Source organism: Fundulus heteroclitus, unplaced genomic scaffold (assembly GCF_011125445.2).
Source record: "Fundulus heteroclitus isolate FHET01 unplaced genomic scaffold, MU-UCD_Fhet_4.1 scaffold_344, whole genome shotgun sequence".
NCBI classification, from domain to species: Eukaryota; Metazoa; Chordata; class Actinopteri; order Cyprinodontiformes; family Fundulidae; genus Fundulus; species Fundulus heteroclitus.
In genome coordinates, this window is record NW_023396754.1 from 35,318 (window position 1) to 51,666 (window position 16,349).

The 16,349-nt window shown below is 38.1% G+C and overlaps 1 protein-coding gene across 2 annotated transcripts; it reads right to left on the reverse strand.

Moving 5' to 3' along the window:
* Positions 1-1,257: 1,257 nt before the first annotated feature.
* On the reverse strand, positions 1,258-15,010 carry LOC118559739 (NACHT, LRR and PYD domains-containing protein 12-like). Of its 2 annotated transcripts, XM_036130343.1 has the most exons (12): positions 14,867-15,010; positions 13,470-13,586; positions 13,293-13,340; positions 9,973-11,737; positions 9,700-9,873; positions 8,693-8,860; positions 6,042-6,209; positions 5,377-5,550; positions 3,977-4,144; positions 3,418-3,591; positions 2,744-2,914; positions 1,258-1,892 (listed from the first exon to the last, which is right to left on the reverse strand). In XM_036130343.1, exons 1-12 carry the CDS (start codon positions 14,919-14,921, stop codon positions 1,778-1,780), a joined length of 3,297 nt encoding a protein of 1,098 aa, XP_035986236.1. In that variant the 5' UTR covers positions 14,922-15,010; the 3' UTR covers positions 1,258-1,777. The 2 variants fall into 2 exon arrangements, with proteins under 2 accessions (XP_035986236.1, XP_035986237.1); XM_036130344.1 differs by lacking the exon at positions 6,042-6,209.
* Between the last annotated feature and the right edge of the window lie 1,339 nt (positions 15,011-16,349).

Here is a 16,349-nt window from a genome sequence, read left to right on the forward strand (position 1 = left end):
AGTGGACAGAAGTTCATGAACAAGAGTGGAAGGAACTAAAAAAATATCTGACTACGGAACCAGTGCTCACCTTCTACGATCCAACTAAAAAAATAATCCTGTCAAAGAATAACAACAGACCTTGTATGAAACCTATAGAGCATAATACCACATAATTATAAAACAGTGCTGGTTCTATTGGACCTCAGTGCAGCATTTGATACTGTTGATCACTCCATTCTGTTAGAACGCCTGGAGAACTGGGTCGGCCTCTCTGCTACAGCTCTCCACTGGTTAAAATCTTACTTAAAGGACAGGGACTTTTTTGTATCAGTAGGTAACTTTACATCAGGGATGACAAAAATCACATGTGGGGTTCCCCAAGAGTCCATCCTGGGTCCCCTCCTCTTCAATATCTACATGCTCCCTCTAGCTCAGATAATAAAAAATAACAACATCAGCTACCATAACTATGCAGACGACACACAGCTCTACATCACCATGTCACCAGGTGACTATGGACCAGTTCAGGCACTGAGTAAATGCCTAGAAGAAATCAATGCATCGATGTGCCAAAATTTTCGTCAATTGAATAAAAACAAAACTGAAGTAATAATCTTTGGACCAATAGAGGAGAGATCAGAAGTTAGCACACAGCTTCAGTCGCTTCAGCTAGGAACCACTGATCAGGCCCGAAATCTGGGAGTAGTGATGGACTCTGACCTGAACCTCCAAAAGCATCTAAAGACAGTTACAAGGTCGGCTTTCTATCACCTGAAGAACATTTCCAGGATTAAAGCACTGATGTCTCAGCAGGATCTGGAAAAACTAATCCATGAGTTTATTTTCAGTCGATTTAATTACTGCAACAGTGTTTTCACAGGTCTGCCTAAAAAGGGGATCAGACAGCTGCAGCTGATCCAGAACGCTGCTGCCGGCGTCCTCACTAAGATTAAGAAAGTAGAGCACATCACCCCAGTTCTAAAGTCCTTACACTGGCTCCCTGTATCTCAGAGAATAGACTTTAAAATAATTCTGTTAGTCTATAAATCCCTGAATGGCTTAGCACCTAAATACATCACAGACTTGTTATCGGTGTATCAACCCTCCAGACCACTAAGGTCTTCTTAGTTTGCCTTAGATTGCCTTTGACTGTTCTTGTTAAACTGTTCTACTGAAATATCACTAGCTCAACTTTTTTTAGTCCAACTGTTTTTAATGTTCTATTTTGTTTCTACATTTTATTCCTACTTGCTTTTATTCTGTTTTATTTTCCTATATTTTAATCATGTGAAGCACTTTGCATTGTCTCTGTACTGAATTGTGCTATATAAATAAATTTGTCTTGCCTTACAGCTTTTAGGTTCCTCCGGGCTGTACCCAAATATGCAAACATCATAATGTCATCCCAGAGGTATTGAACGTCCTTGAAACTCTGCTAACACATGATTATTCAGTGGGCAAAAATATATTTATGTTGACTTGAGATTGTCAAAAAGTGGTGTCATACAAAACCTTTAAACTGTACCCGTATTCTGCACTAAACCAGCAAATGAAAAGAAAATGTCACAGATATTCAGTTTATAGACTTTCTCAAGTCTGAGGATTCCTGAAGACTATATTTATTTGATGAACAAACTGAAAGACATTCTTTAAAAAGGAGAATAAATGCATGTGATGGTCAAGCAGGCATACATTTAAAAAGAGCCCTGATTTCATGATTTTTTTCTGTCAGTGTCCCTGAGGTGGTCTGCCACAATCAGTTTGAAATTGTTCGTCTATAAATCAGTCAGCATCTTCAGACCTGATTTATTTGACCACATATGACCATCTGCAGCTCTTTCGGGTGTGGAGGGTTTGACTTCAGAGTTACTTCCAGCGGTATTCCGGTGAACTCTTCCACATAGTAAAACCTGCGGATAAATTAGTTCAATATCACAGTCAATGAAAATAGGGGTATAATACAAAGTCTATAAAGATAATGTACAAATAAATTACATTGTACATAATCTGAGAATTTTTCCTAACAAATGATCACTAAGCACATGGATCATGAAATTAAAGATAAAATGCCAAAGCGGCATCAACTATAATTTTTTTGGGGCATCAAAAAAAAAACAAAAAAACATATTACTTTACTGTAGATATGAACATTCTATATCACATTACTTTAAATCATTGTTTATTTTTGTTTGTTTTTTCATTTCTGAAGAGTGCATGAGGTGTCTAAAAATGGGGTATAAAAATAGCTGCTCAGGTGTATGGAAAGTGACCGGGACAGCAAAGGTTTGGTGGCTTTGCCAACTGCTTTATTCTTGGAATAACAGCACAATGTTCAGTGCTTCTCCTCTATGAGCAAAACTCTGATGAAGAAATTGAAGCTGTTCTCCAGATTAAATTGCCACTATTTTTGTTTGATCAAATTGACCTGTCACTTCATAAATTAATCCACATTTACTACCCTTGACCGACAACATGAATGAGCTCATCAAAAGAAATTCAGGTTCCTCATTTAAATATTTTACTAAGGCCTCAAAACTGAAATTCAAACAGATAATCAAAGTTTTAACTTCTTCATGGTTTTCTTTTGCTTTTTCTAAATTGTGTAAAACTTGAAATGTTAATGAAGTTAAAAGGTAATCATCGGACAAAATAATTATTTGTTGCTGTCCTGCACTAAACACTTCAACAACCAAGAAACATTCATCTCAAATCTACTGTAGTCCTGCTGTAAAAGGGCATAAATTATTGCATTTGGTCTCACCTCAGCACCTCTAGTTTACATTCGGCTTTGCTCAACCAATCACACACCAGCTTCTTGCTCTCGCTGGTGATGGGGTTGTGCGAGAGGATGAGCTCTTGGAGGGAAGAGCAGCGGCTAAGAACCGAAATCAGATGCTTGCATTCATCTGGTGTTGTAAAGTAGCAGCTCAGGCTGCAGGGAAAGATTTAAATTGTTATTATTAGGATTGTTTTTATATGTAGCAGCTCTCACTGAAAAGGCAGCAGTGTTTCAGGGAACTGGATAATGAAGCCATTTGACCTGCCTAAGCTAAAACATTTCTACACAAGAATTATAATATTTGTTTATTGTTTCAGAACAGTAAAGCTAAGAAATGTTGATAATATATAAGCAGCATGAATTGTAAAAAAGCATCCACACATTTAGCACTAACTTGTTTTGTTGAACAAAACTGTTGCTTAAGGTTGCTTTGACAGTTTGCAATATGGCACAGTTGTGAAAATACAAGTTATCTTTGGTAAAATTGGTTGAGAACCAATTTGCTAGTACCTCAGTGAATTAACAATTCAGTCTACAGCAGTATTTACACCATAAACTATGAATTGGATGAAATATTGTGTTAGGTTTTTATCTTGATCACAGAAAATACAACAGGAAATGAAGCGTGTGACAGGTGTGTTGCACATGTTACGCACTTTAGTATCTCCAGTTGACAGCTTTGGTTTTCCAAGAATGCTGAGAGTTTTTCAACACTTTCCTCTTTAATGATGTTCCATTCCAGATTCAGGACTCTTAAATGGGCCGGGTTTGTCAACAGAGATGACAACAACGCAGCACAGCCTTTATCCTCAAAGCAACAATCTGCAAGTCTGTAGATAAGAAAAGTTTTAACTTCTTTGCTCAAACATTCGGAACTGAACTGAAAAAACTGATAGAAAAAAAGGGGCACCTGATGGTGCCTTACCGACTATAATGCACACCTTTGTGTCATTAATTATTTAATGACTGCCTGCATCTTTTTTAATTTCTCTTTCCAGAGCTGATTGGCTGCGCAGGTTACAAAAACCTGTGTCTTTTCAATGTTGTTATTTCACAATTTTGTGTTTGATACATTATTCTATATACTTTTGAGTCTTAGTTTGGATGTCTTTACTTCGTATCGTAGAAAATCACGAAAAATGATTGATGAATTGAATGAATGATGAAGGTGAGTCCAAGGTTTTAACTGGTAGCATAGTATAAAGACATTCCTACCTCAGGGCTTCAATTTTGCTGTCTGGGCTCTGTAGCAGTGCAGAAATTTCCTGCACCCCAGCATCACCTATTTGATTGGCTCCCAGGTCTAATTCCTTCAGGTGAATCGGGTTCATAGCTGAGACCAGAACAGCTGCACCTTCTCTTTGTAAGTTGGTTTTAGACAGCCTTTGAACAAAAGTACATGTTTGGTTAATGCTTTAAACCCAGAAGGATTGTTTTACCAAGTGGAAGGGTATAACTTTACAACACATGCTTTCATGACTTTAATTGGAGACGTAATTAGTAAGGCTGGATGTCCCAGAGGCCACAGAATCAAGAGCCAGTCAGGAGTCAACGAATGAAGCACAAACAAGGGTACCAGTGGCAAAAAGGAGGAAAAAGAAAGACTAATCAAAACTAAAAAAAAAAAAAAAAAAAAAAAGGAAAATTTGGGGGCCCCCCCATTGCACCGGGCGGCCCAAGCGGCCCCTTACTTCGCCTATGGCTGGGACCGGCCCTGGCTGGCTGTCTGCAGCAGGCAAGACTCCAAACAACTGCAGCTTACTGGCTCAATTTGGGGAGGGTTTGGGGTTGTTGCCGGTATGAGGTGATTTGCGAAAAATCTATAAATCGTACACCAATGAGGGTTACATTTCCTGAATCCAGACAAAAAGACCTACGTTTTGATGTATAATTTGTGTAGGTAGAGTGAAAATTGAGCGAGTAAGCCATAGTTGTTCAGTGTTTTTTGGATAATTTTGTCACTATGGTAGGTGAAAATGGCGTGATGAAAAAAAATCTACAAGTCCCATACCAATGAGGCTTACATTTTCTGAATCCAGATAAAAAGACCTACGTTTTGATGTATAATTTGTCTACGTAGAGTGAAAATTGAGCAAGTAGGCTGAAGTTGTTCGGTCTTTTTTGCATAATTTAGACTTTGGGGTTGTTGCCAGTCTGAGGTGATTTCAGAGAAATCTAAAAGACCTACTCCAATGAGGTTACATGTTCTGAATCCAGACAGAAATACCCACATTTTGATGTATAATTTGTGTAGGTAGAGTTATAATTGAGCGAGTAAGCTTTAGTTGTTCAAGGTTTTTTTGTAAAAATTTTGTCACCACGGTAACTTAAAATGGCGTGATGAGAAAACGATAAAAGATATCCACATTTTGTTTTCACTTCTGAATAGTTCAAAGATATATCTACAAACTGGAAGTTAAACGATGTTTGTAGGTGAAAGCATGACGACACAGTAGAGCATTTAAAATGGTGATTTTTTTGGTGTTTTTTTTGCGAATTTTGTTCCAACCGTAAGTCGAAATGGCGTCAAGTTGTTTTGACCAATCTTTTAAATGTCATTGTAAGATATTTAAACTTGATTGAAGTAAAGACATTTCATTTTAATCAAAGCTTACCACAATCGTTGCAGCTGGCAGTCAGGGTGCTTCAGGAAGTCAGAAAGCTGATCCACCGATGTTCTATCGAAGCTGTTCCTGCTCAGATCCAAGTTCTTTAGGTACGATGGATTGGAGTAAAGAGCGGATGCCAGGTCTGTGCATCCTTTTGCCTTAAGACCGCACTGAGACACCCTGCAGAGAAATTATCTTGTTTCATCATGACCTAATGGAAATTCACACCTAATCAGAAAAGTAATTTACACAAAATGTTCCAAATCATGAACTCTTTTGCACCATCCACAGGTTAAATTTATAACAAAGATCTGATCTAAGATTAGTATTTATTAAATCTGGTAAATGTTTTATCTCAGAGTGTCATTCCAAAAAAAGTAAAAAACAAAACAAATGGACTTGTTTTCCCTGGTTTAAAGACAATTCGCTTCCTATCCAGGAAGCTTTCTCAATTCAAAAAGTAATGTGGAGTATCAAGCTTTATACTATTGCCAAACATAAAAAGCTTGATAATCCACATTACTCCAGACTTTTTGAATTGAGAAAGCTTCCTGGAGAGGAAGCGAATTGTCTTTAAACTATGGAAAACCAGTCCAGTTGTTTTGTTTTTTACTTTATGATTTTTTTGGAATGACCATGACCTGGATGACTGAGAATTTTCACCAGCATACCTTAGAGTGTCCAAACAGCATGTCCTGAGAACATAAGAAAGAAGCTTCATTCCCTCATCATCAAATGTGTTATTGCTGAGATCCAGCTCCCTCAGATGAGATGGATTGGAAGCTATACATCTGGCCAAATGCTGACATCCTTCTGTTGTCATGCCACACTGTTTTAATCTGGATCACAGAAGAAAAGTGACAAGGTTCACACAAAACAGTAACATTAGAAACAAAGATTGGTTCCCAGTAATTAGATTACAGATGCTGAAGCTGCTGAAAGCAGGTACTGGGAAACAGATGTGGCACACATAAACAAATGGAAAGTTATCTCGGGGTAGCATGTACATGTACCTTAAAATCTTTGCTATTTCACTCTGACAGTGACATGCCTACTATAGACTACATGGGTGGGATGGACCTCTCCACCAGGGGTTTGTCCTTGCTGATCTATATTTAGGCTGATGTAACCGTCATTTAGGGCTCTCTTTGCCTCATTTTACTTTTTCTTGCATCCTGATCAATCTGAGAGCCCAGTACTGAGCTGTACCATTTTTCTGGCCTGTTTAGATTCATTGTGGTAAAGTTAAGTTTCTGTTTTAAGAGTCATTTCTTACTAAAGAAGTCATTAATAAAAAAAGACTGTCTGGGAGGAATACCAGGGCGCGGTAATCTTGACAGCCTAATGATCTTTTGAGGCAAATATTTACTGCTTTAAAAAATAGAAACAATAACAGACCATTTCTGTGCCAGTAATTTGAATCAGTTGAATAACTTCTGTACTTTAAACCATTAAAATATGTTAAACATATGACCAGGGGCAGTTCTTTCAAGAACAGAGCCCTGGATAAACTCCTCCGTATGTCCCCTTCCTTTGCAAAGCTTGTTGTGAAAAAAAATAAAAACACAGCATTTTCTTATGTTGATAACTAAAAACTTTGACAATAATAATACTGCAGCCCTGATTCATTAAAAAAAAACATAACACAAAAAATAATTTATTTGAATCTAATGCCTTGGGTCCATATTTAGCTTCATTAACCAGGTAAAACAAAATGTTCATACAGTGCTTACACTATGCACAACACTGCTCCCTATTGAGCTAACATGCAAAACAAGCAACAGAAAATTTGTTTGGTGCAAAGAAAGATAATTGTTGTTTTTTTCCAACAGCAAACAGGCTCTAAGGAAACTGGACTCTCGCTCAGCATATTTCTGAAAATGTTTTGAGACCTATCAAGGAGCCTTTGTCATTTTTGGCAGCTCACACTTGAGCAACCTTTAGTTGGAGCGCTTATATTTAAAACGTCCCAGATCTTAAACAAATCACCCTTTGTATTCAGAGTTAGAGTAACAAATTCAGTACAATCTGGGAATCTAATATCCAGATCTTTGACTCTGTTATGCAGCTACTTCATTGTGTTTTAATCTTTTTTATAAGAGTTTGGTTTGTGGCTTTCATTCAGCTCAGGGCCACAGATTTATGTCCAGCTACGTAGTGATGACACCAGCTATAAGCTGTTTTAACTTTCATTCATGCACAGTTGAGCCCCAAATAACTCATAACCCCGGGAGAGATTTAAAATGATTTTCTGTGACCAAGAAGTTTGATTCTTATAGGACATGAGACAGGTATCGCTCAAAAGATTATAAATATGAGTGTTCTGAATCAGTGAGTTTGTAATAGTTGCCCCTTGTGGTGGTTTTTCGTTACTGCAGTTATATACCCAGGTTTTTCAGTGTGCATACATACAGCACAGCAGGCTATACCACAGAGAGTCAGTTGCTTAAATCCTGGAGCGGAACCAACAGTGAGTATAAGCATAGTTGGTTCTTATTGTTGTTTCTTACCCCTCCGTTTTATTTTGTAGCATTGGAGGGAGCTGTTTTCAAGTTTTAAAACCGTGCTAATAATGCTAACGCTAATCGCGAAGCTAACCGCTAGCGTGAGGCTATTTAGGATGCTAAGGCTAATTAAGTTCACTGTTGAGCTTTATATTTGTTGTGTTGGTGAACGTGCTGCATTTTGTTTGATGATTATTTCTTGTAATGTAACTGAGTGTATTTACAGGAATTTAAACTGCTAAAGGTAGTTTATATATCTAAAATGTAATACATTGCATATTTCTTTTGTATTGCAGTTTTACAAAAATTAACTGAGAAGGTTCAGTAAAGCAGCCTCAATCAAATCTACTGGGTCTCTCATTTTGTTCGCTATCTGTCAGCCAGGACAGAATAATGAGCATCCATTTTGAATAGCCGATTTATTTACATTTAAGTACAACAATTCCATGTTGAAAATTTGGTGCAACTTTTTCAATAATGAGGGGGAAAATCTTTTGGTTTGTCCAATAACTAAAAGGGAGTTCTTGCCTTGCAATGCAAAAGTTGTGGGTTAGATTGCAGCATCCTCGTGTCCCATGTCGCTGTGCCCCCAGGCAAGGAACTTAACTCCAGGTTTCCTACTGATCAGCGTATCGGTATATGAATGCACGATTTTTTACTGAGTGCGTCTGGGTTAATGTGGCTTCACTGTGTAGAGTTCGGTTTATTCACCTGTCCAGGAAGCTTTCTCAATTCAAAAAGTCTGGAGTAATGTCCAGTTGTTTTGTTTTTTACTTTATTTTTTTGGAATGACCATGACCTGGATGACTCCAGCATACCTCAGAGTGTCCAAACAGCATGTCCTGAATACATCAGAAAGAAGCTTCATTCCCTCATCACCAAATGTGTTATTGCTGAGATCCAGCTCCCTCAGATGAGATGGATTGGAAGCTATACATCTGGCCAAATGCTGACATCCTTCTGTTGTCATGCCACACTGTTTTAATCTGGATCACAGAAGAAAAGTGGCAAGGTTCACACAAAACAGTAACATTAGAAACAAAGATTGGTTCCCAGTAATGAGATTACAGATACTGGAGCTGCTGAAAGCAGGTACTGGGAAACAGATGTGGCACACATAAACAAATGGAAAGTTATCTTGGCGTAGCATGTACATGTACCTTAAAGTCTTTGCTATTTCACTCTGACAGTGACATGCCTACTATAGACTACATGGGTGGGATGGACCTCTCCACCAGGGGTTTGTCCTTGCTGATCTATATTTAGGCTGATGTAACTGTCATTCGGGGCTCTCATTGCCTCATTTTACTTTTTCTTGCATCCTGATCAATCTAAGAGCCCAGTACTGAGCTGTACCATTTTTCTGGCCTGTTTAGATTCATTGTGGTAAAGTTCAGTTTCTGTCTTAAGAGTAATTTCTCACTAAAGAAGTACGGTGGCCCTGAGGTGCAAAGCACTACAACATTAACAAGGGCCACCGTAAAGAAGTCATTAATAAAACAAGACTTTTGTATTGCCTTGCAATACAAAAGTTGTGGGTTAGATTGCAGCATCCTCATGTCCCATGTCGCTGTGCCCCAAGGCAAGGAACTTAACTCCAGGTTTCCTACCGATCTGTGTATCGGTATATGAATGCATGATTTTTACTGAGTGCGTCTGGGTTAATGTGGCTCCAGTGTGTACAGTTCGGTTTATTCACGATCACAAACTTCTTTGTTGCTAATATCTAAGTACCATTCTAAATTTGTACAATAAACCATATTTGCAAATTATTAATAATGCAAATCTATAAATTCACAAATATGAAAGGACCTATATATTTTACCGGAGTCCTTTAAGTTTGCAGTTGGGACTCTTTAGGCTGTCAGCCAGCAGCTCTACTCCAGAGTCGTACAGACGATTTCCACTTAAATCCAGCACTTCGAGGCCACCAGACTTCATGGTGAGAGCTGAAGAAATGTTACTGCAGCACCTGTCAGTGAGGTTACACTCACTTAACCTAAGTTGGACAAGAAAATGAAGGTAAGCATGTTGCAAACACAATTCCTGTGCACTAAATGAAAAAGATTTGCCCTTAACGTGAGTTGGAATTACTTACAAAGCTGTCCTTGATGCTTTGAGCACTGGTAGCAGCCTCTCTAGAACTGCATCAGATCCATGATACTTTTTCAGGTCAAAAACAGACAAGTCATCATTGGAAACAAGCAGCACGAAAGCCAGAGCCGACCAGTGGGCCGGTAAAATCTTACTGACATCCCCCAACTTGTAGAACTTTTCGACTTGCTCCACAAGAGATTGGTCTCCCAACTCATTTAAACAGTGGAATAGATTAATGCCCTGGTTGGTATATGACATCTTCTCTATTTTACGGTGAATGTAGATGATTGTCTCCTCGCGGCTCTGTGGAAGTATGACTTTAGGGTCAAAAACTTTCTCAAGAAGCTCCTGGTTTTTATCTTGAGACAGACCCAGCAGGAACCGTAAGAACAAGTCCCATTGTCCATAATCACTGTCCAAAGCTTTATCCACTGCACTCCGATGTAGAGATGTAACCGGAGTTTTTCCCGCCACAGACACCACTTTCACTTTTCTTTTGGTGAGAAGATTTTCCCCATGCTCTACGAAGGTCTTGTGTACATACAGAGCTGCAAGAAACTCCTGGACACTTAAATGTATAAAAGAGTAAACCTCCGTTTTGTGAAGACCGCTTTCTTTTCTTATGATCTGTGTGCAAACACCGGAATAAACAGCAGCTTGTTTCAGGTCAATGTTGCATTCTTTCAAGTCTTCTTCACAGAAGATAATGTTCCCCTTTTCCAGCTGTTCAAATGCCAGTTTTCCCAATTTCATGACCATATCTTTGTCCGGATCACCTCCGTGGTAATCTTTTCGTTTTTTCAACTCTGTCTGTTTGATCAGGAAGTGCATATACATTTCTGTTAACGTTTTAGGGAGTTCATTTTGATCCTGATTTGACAGAAGGCTCTGAAGTGCAGTGGCTGAAATCCAACAAAAAATAGGAATGTGGCACATGATGTAAAGACTTCTCAAAGGTTTCGACAGAAGATGATCTAAGATCCTTTGAGCAACATTCTTGTCACTGATATTCTTTCGAAAGTATTCCTCCTTTTGCTCGTCATTAAAGCCTCGTACCTCTGTCACTATGTTAATGCAATTTGGAGGAATCTTATTGGCTGCAGCTGGTCGAGTTGTGATCCAGACCGAAGCATTTGGCAGCAGTGTCCCTTTGAATAAGTTTGTGAGTATTACGTCAACTGTTGTAGTCTTTGTAGCACTGCGACACATCCCGTTTTTCTCAAAGTTCAGAGGATATTTGCTCTCATCCAGGCCATCAAAGATGAACAAAAGATTAGATTGCTTGTATACTGAATCTTTCAAATCCCGGACCTCTTCAAAATAGTCACATATTAAATCAATAAGACTGACACTTTTCTCATTTATCAAGTTTAGATCTCTAAATGTGAAGGGAAATACAAAATGGAAGAAATGGTTGGCTTTTCCATCTGCCCAGTCCAGAGTGAATTTCTGAACAGCCACTGTTTTTCCAATACCAGCGATTCCTTTAGTCAGAACTCTTTTTGGGAGATACTTTTCATTTGGTAAAACCTTGAAAATATCATTGAGATGGATTTTTCTTTCTTCGTTTGTACACCTTGTGCACTCCAGCTCAATGATCTCATGTTCCCTGTTGACTTCACCACTGCCTCCCTCTGTGATGTACAGCTCTGTATAGGTTTTGTTTAAAGAAAGGTTCGATGATTCTTCTGCCATTCCTGGAAACAGAGTCTCTGTTCTTGACCGAAGGTAGCGTTTTAATTCATCTTGACAACTTTGGATGTTCTCTGCAGGATTAAAACCAGAAATCAAATTTTATGTTATCTTGAAATATTTTCTATGTGGAAATACCATTTTTGAAACTAGTTCTGCCAAACCAAACATACCAGTGAAGGCCAATTTTACAGACCCAAAGTGAAATAAAAGACTAGAAAAAAACAACAACAACAACAACAAAAAGAAACAAAAATAGAGGCTCACATTTTCTGCTATACAAACAAAAAAATGTAATTGCAAAAGCTGGAAGGATTCTTGTAATTAAGTTTGAAAGAACATTATTTTAGGTACTATGGATTATTAGATTAACTAATTCATGCAATTAAGTCTATAATTATTCATATCACTGGCATATTTTGATTCAAAATTATTTTTCATTAAACCCAAAAGTTTTTTTTTTTGTTTTATTGAAAATGAGAGAAGCATATTTTAAAATATAATAAAATATTATAAAACAGTTTCAATTTCAGAAATGCAATTCGGTTTTCAGATTCATTTCAATAAAAATTGGCAAGCAATTAACACGTTTCTCTGTAAGTAATGGAAAAACCTTTATAGACATTACATTAATTAAACCCTTATAATAGCTGACCATCTGATTGCATCTCTCTAATGGTATTTTTAAATTATTTATCATTGGTAGTGAGCTCCAAGGATTGAAGGCCTCCTCTTTAGCTCTACCTATGTGTTTATTTGATACTTTTATACAGTATAACAGCCAAAACAATCCCAATGATGTGATAGTTTTCGGCACTAAAATCTCCACAGTGTTGCCTCCTACGTATATACTGGTTTTGCAGCAGAATAGCTGATTTATACACCTGTGTTGAGAAAGTTAAACCATGGTTGTCCCTCTGTGGTGTTATCCGGTATTTTAGAGTGTGACCCCTGGACGTGGGGACGACTGATGTGTTTGAGACAGGAGGGAATATTTTTATCATTGGCCATGGTCAGAGTCAAGGACAAATTCAACTGGGATGGGACTGTACCCATCATTACCTCCTGCTCTCCGGTCCCCATTCCTCTGAGAGACAGCTAGATATCAAATCAGATACGCTCAATTTTTCCAGACAGGGGTCTTGGAAAAAATCTAAAAAAGTAAGAGCTCTCAGAGCTTGTGTCAATTGAACAAGAATTGCAGGCCATTCTTTTATTCATCTAGCCATAGCCCTTCATGTTCTAAACCAATAGAAAATGTTTGTCTGTTGTGTTCATTACTTATTATTTGTAAATATAGATTAATTTCATTATCAATAACAGCACGCTTTTAATCAAGCATTTGGCTCCAGGTTATGTTTTTCATAAGCTTTTGAAGACATGCTCTTATCTGTTGTAGAAACAAATTGCTGTGCTAAGAAATAGATTAAACTACTGGTCTTCTGGAATGCATATTAACTGATTTTACAATGGGAAAAGAAAATAATTTGCATCATATCGATTTATAGACAGCTTAATTAATGGTTAATTACTTCTTAATTATAAGGCACTGAAATCCAAATAAGGCAAATATACGTTATAGTATTAAAATGAATATTGTATCAGACACAGCTCAGAGATTCATATTACCTTCCAGTTTGGGAGTGACAACATTAGCTTGGTCTGTCTGACCTGGAACTGAAACAGAAATTTACAAACATGAGTTTCTTTTTAATAGGTTTTAAGTGGATATACACAGTCCTAAGTACTGAACAAATCCAATCTGTATTAATATTAAATTATTTGTAAATATCTTTAAATATTTACCATATGTACAGCTTGTGGTGAGAGTAAGATTATTTATGTGCACATTATTAAAATGGTTTGCATTGATGATGCTTCCATGGTGGGCGGAGATGACCGTGCCTTCTGTCTTATTTTGATCTGAAAGAGAACAGACATCTTAGCTTCTTTTTATTCCATTTTGTTCCACAGCTAAAATATAGTAATAGCAATTACCTTAAAAAAATCAAACTTTGTTATAATACAGTATTTAAACTTGACCTTTAAAATGCCTGCCTTTTGTGTTATTATACATATTTCTGCTTATTCTTATAGGTAAGGAAGTCTGCAAGGGTTTGGCAGGAACCTATTGTTATGGCTTGTTTAATTTGTTGCAATCTTTTGCTAATAGATAAAGCTAGTCTAATTAGATATAGGCTGTGTGGAGTTCTTTATGAAACAGCTCAAGGCATCCTCAAAGTATACACGCTGGAAAACAGATAACATTTCTTTGAAGACACATTCTTTCTCTTTATGTCATGGGAGGAGACCATTATTCACTGTGTCAGACTTTTTTAGCTTGTTTTACTCCCCTGTTTTCACTATCTCATTGTGGCTTTTATATTCCAGGATCAACTTACAATTTGAATTTCAGTGCATTTTAATATATTGTTGCAAAATATTAAAATTGTGTTTTGGTTGCGTAATCACAACAATGCTTGTGTGTCTAGCAGTGGTCTAGATGTTCTGGCATGAGAACTTCAGAGGTGTCAAAAGTATTCACATCTACTACTCAAGTACAAGTATAGACACTAGGATTCATAAATACTTCTGTAGAAGTATCAACTCAAATATTTGACTCAAGTAAAAATATAAAAGACCCACATATAAAACCACCTAAAGTATTAAAGTAGAAGTTCCTAATATTGACAAATTTGCGACAGCTCCTTAGCTCTATAGTCTTTATTTCAGTCCTGCCACAACCACATCAACCCTGACAAATATGTTATAATTTCAAAGTTAGATAGGTGTTCAGCTGTTTCAACTCGGTCCTGAAGTCAGTCTTGTTGTTGCTGAAATAATTTACGGCTATGCAGTAATCCTGAAGAGGATATTAACTACTGCAAACTTTTGGTTTATTGCCTCGCTACTCACAAAGACAGACAGGTTTTCTCATGTTTTCACTGTCTAGATAGAGAATGCAGGTTTCTGTCAACTGATACTGTTTATTCTTTCCGTCTTTGCCAGCTTTCGTTAAAATGTAACTGAATAACATTCTGAACTAATCTCGTCAAGTCACCAGGTATTGTTTTTAATTATTTGAAACTTGTTTTTAGCTTTTCTGCTCCAAATAAATGTGTTTTTGAAGCAAGCTGGCTTTTTCTCAAAGCCAGTGTGTTAATCTATGTGGCTTTTGTAAGAAAATCAAGCTTTGATCTTACCTTGCTGTGATGTTGCCTCGTCGACAGCCCGCCCAGCTGCAAAGCGATCTTCCATACCCAGTTTTTCTGACAGCCCAACTGCAGACTAAAGAAAGTTAAGGAATGCGCTAACACATAAAAAAAGTTTACCCTCCTCCCGTATTCCCATCATGACATAGTTCCTTCAGTCTGGATGTTGATGTTAAACAAGAAAGGTCACTTTACTCCAAGCAGAAAACATTAACTAGACTTTCTCCTAACTGACATGAAAAGGAAACCTAAGTGGTCCCAGCTGCCAGTCTCCGTTGAACGTGGTCACGTGAGACAAACTTTTTTTTCACTTCCTTATGACTCACCAGACAAGTATTTGGTTGTTAAAAGCCTGTACCAGACCCGCCTGTTCAGGCTTCACAGATTTAGCATTAGATTTAGGCAAATCCAACAAGTTAAAACGTATAAGCCCCTTGGCATCTATGCCCGAGGCATCAACTCCCAGGACAAGGTAAAAACCTTTATCCCCTCTCTTCTGACAGTTATTGAGATAATGTTTACCACAGTAGTACACATTTTTCCGAAGGTCTGTCACACTAAGTAGAAATGGATTAACGCCTTGTTTGTTCCAGAAACTAAAATCGTGGTCAGTTGCCCCCTCGCCAATCCAATGTTCTGTTCCTGAATTTGTTTCAAATAACCTGATTGTTGTGCTGTATATCCCGTCGGGCCAGTATTCCAGCCTACATCTATCCACCTGGGACACCATATACCTCTTACTGTAGGAGAACCATACCAGAAATGACACATGTAGACGTCATGATTCATCCAGGATCCAGGATTCTATCAGTCCAATGACCTTGTGACTGGATTGGTGGCCCCTAGATGTGCTTCCTCACAAAGTAGTAACAAAAGCGCTGAGGAGGCCACCAGTCTCCCATCATGTAAAATCCACTCACCAGTTTCTTTGTTCTGTGTTGCTCCCTTCTCAATTCATGCCTGTTTCTCCTGAGGTTCAGCAGTTTTTTGCATGTCAACGGTCTCCATCAGTCCTGTTTCCTATGCAGCTATGAGGGACTGAATCAGCTGTGCTGTGGCTTTTACAGCTTTCCTAAAACCAGCCACTGCCTTTGCAGCTGCATCAGCAGCATCAATTCCCAGAACAATTTTAGAAGCGCCAGTCTGGTGAGCAATGCATTTAATAATGCTCACCAGTTCAGGTTTTGTAACCAATGTTTCAAGTCGACATGCACCGTCTTAACCGCATAGGCCAAATCAGTGTAAATGTTTGATCTTTTAACTTTTTGCAGTTCACAGGTGCGCGTTACAGCAATTATCTCGGCCAGTTGAGCCGAGGCAGGAGATGACTTTGGCCTCCAAGGTGTGCCAAGTGTGGCTAACAACAGGATCAGGTTAAAAAGAGGCGTGGAAAACAACATAAGAGGCAACAATATGGGGGTAGTGTGGCTGTGTCCATCAGTAAAGACGTCAATGACACCTGGAATGGGTTCTA

Bases quoted from the DNA above. Each gene is read 5' to 3' on its own strand.
- LOC118559739 (XM_036130343.1), bottom strand. From the start codon at position 14,921: ATGGAAGATCGCTTTGCAGCTGGGCGGGCTGTCGACGAGGCAACATCA. The intron at 9,874-9,972 runs GTAAGTAATTCC...TGTCCAACTTAG, and splicing joins AAAGCATCAAGGACAGCTTT to GTTAAGTGAGTGTAACCTCA. The intron at 4,145-5,376 runs GTAAGCTTTGAT...TTTTGTTCAAAG, and splicing joins TGCCAGCTGCAACGATTGTG to GCTGTCTAAAACCAACTTAC.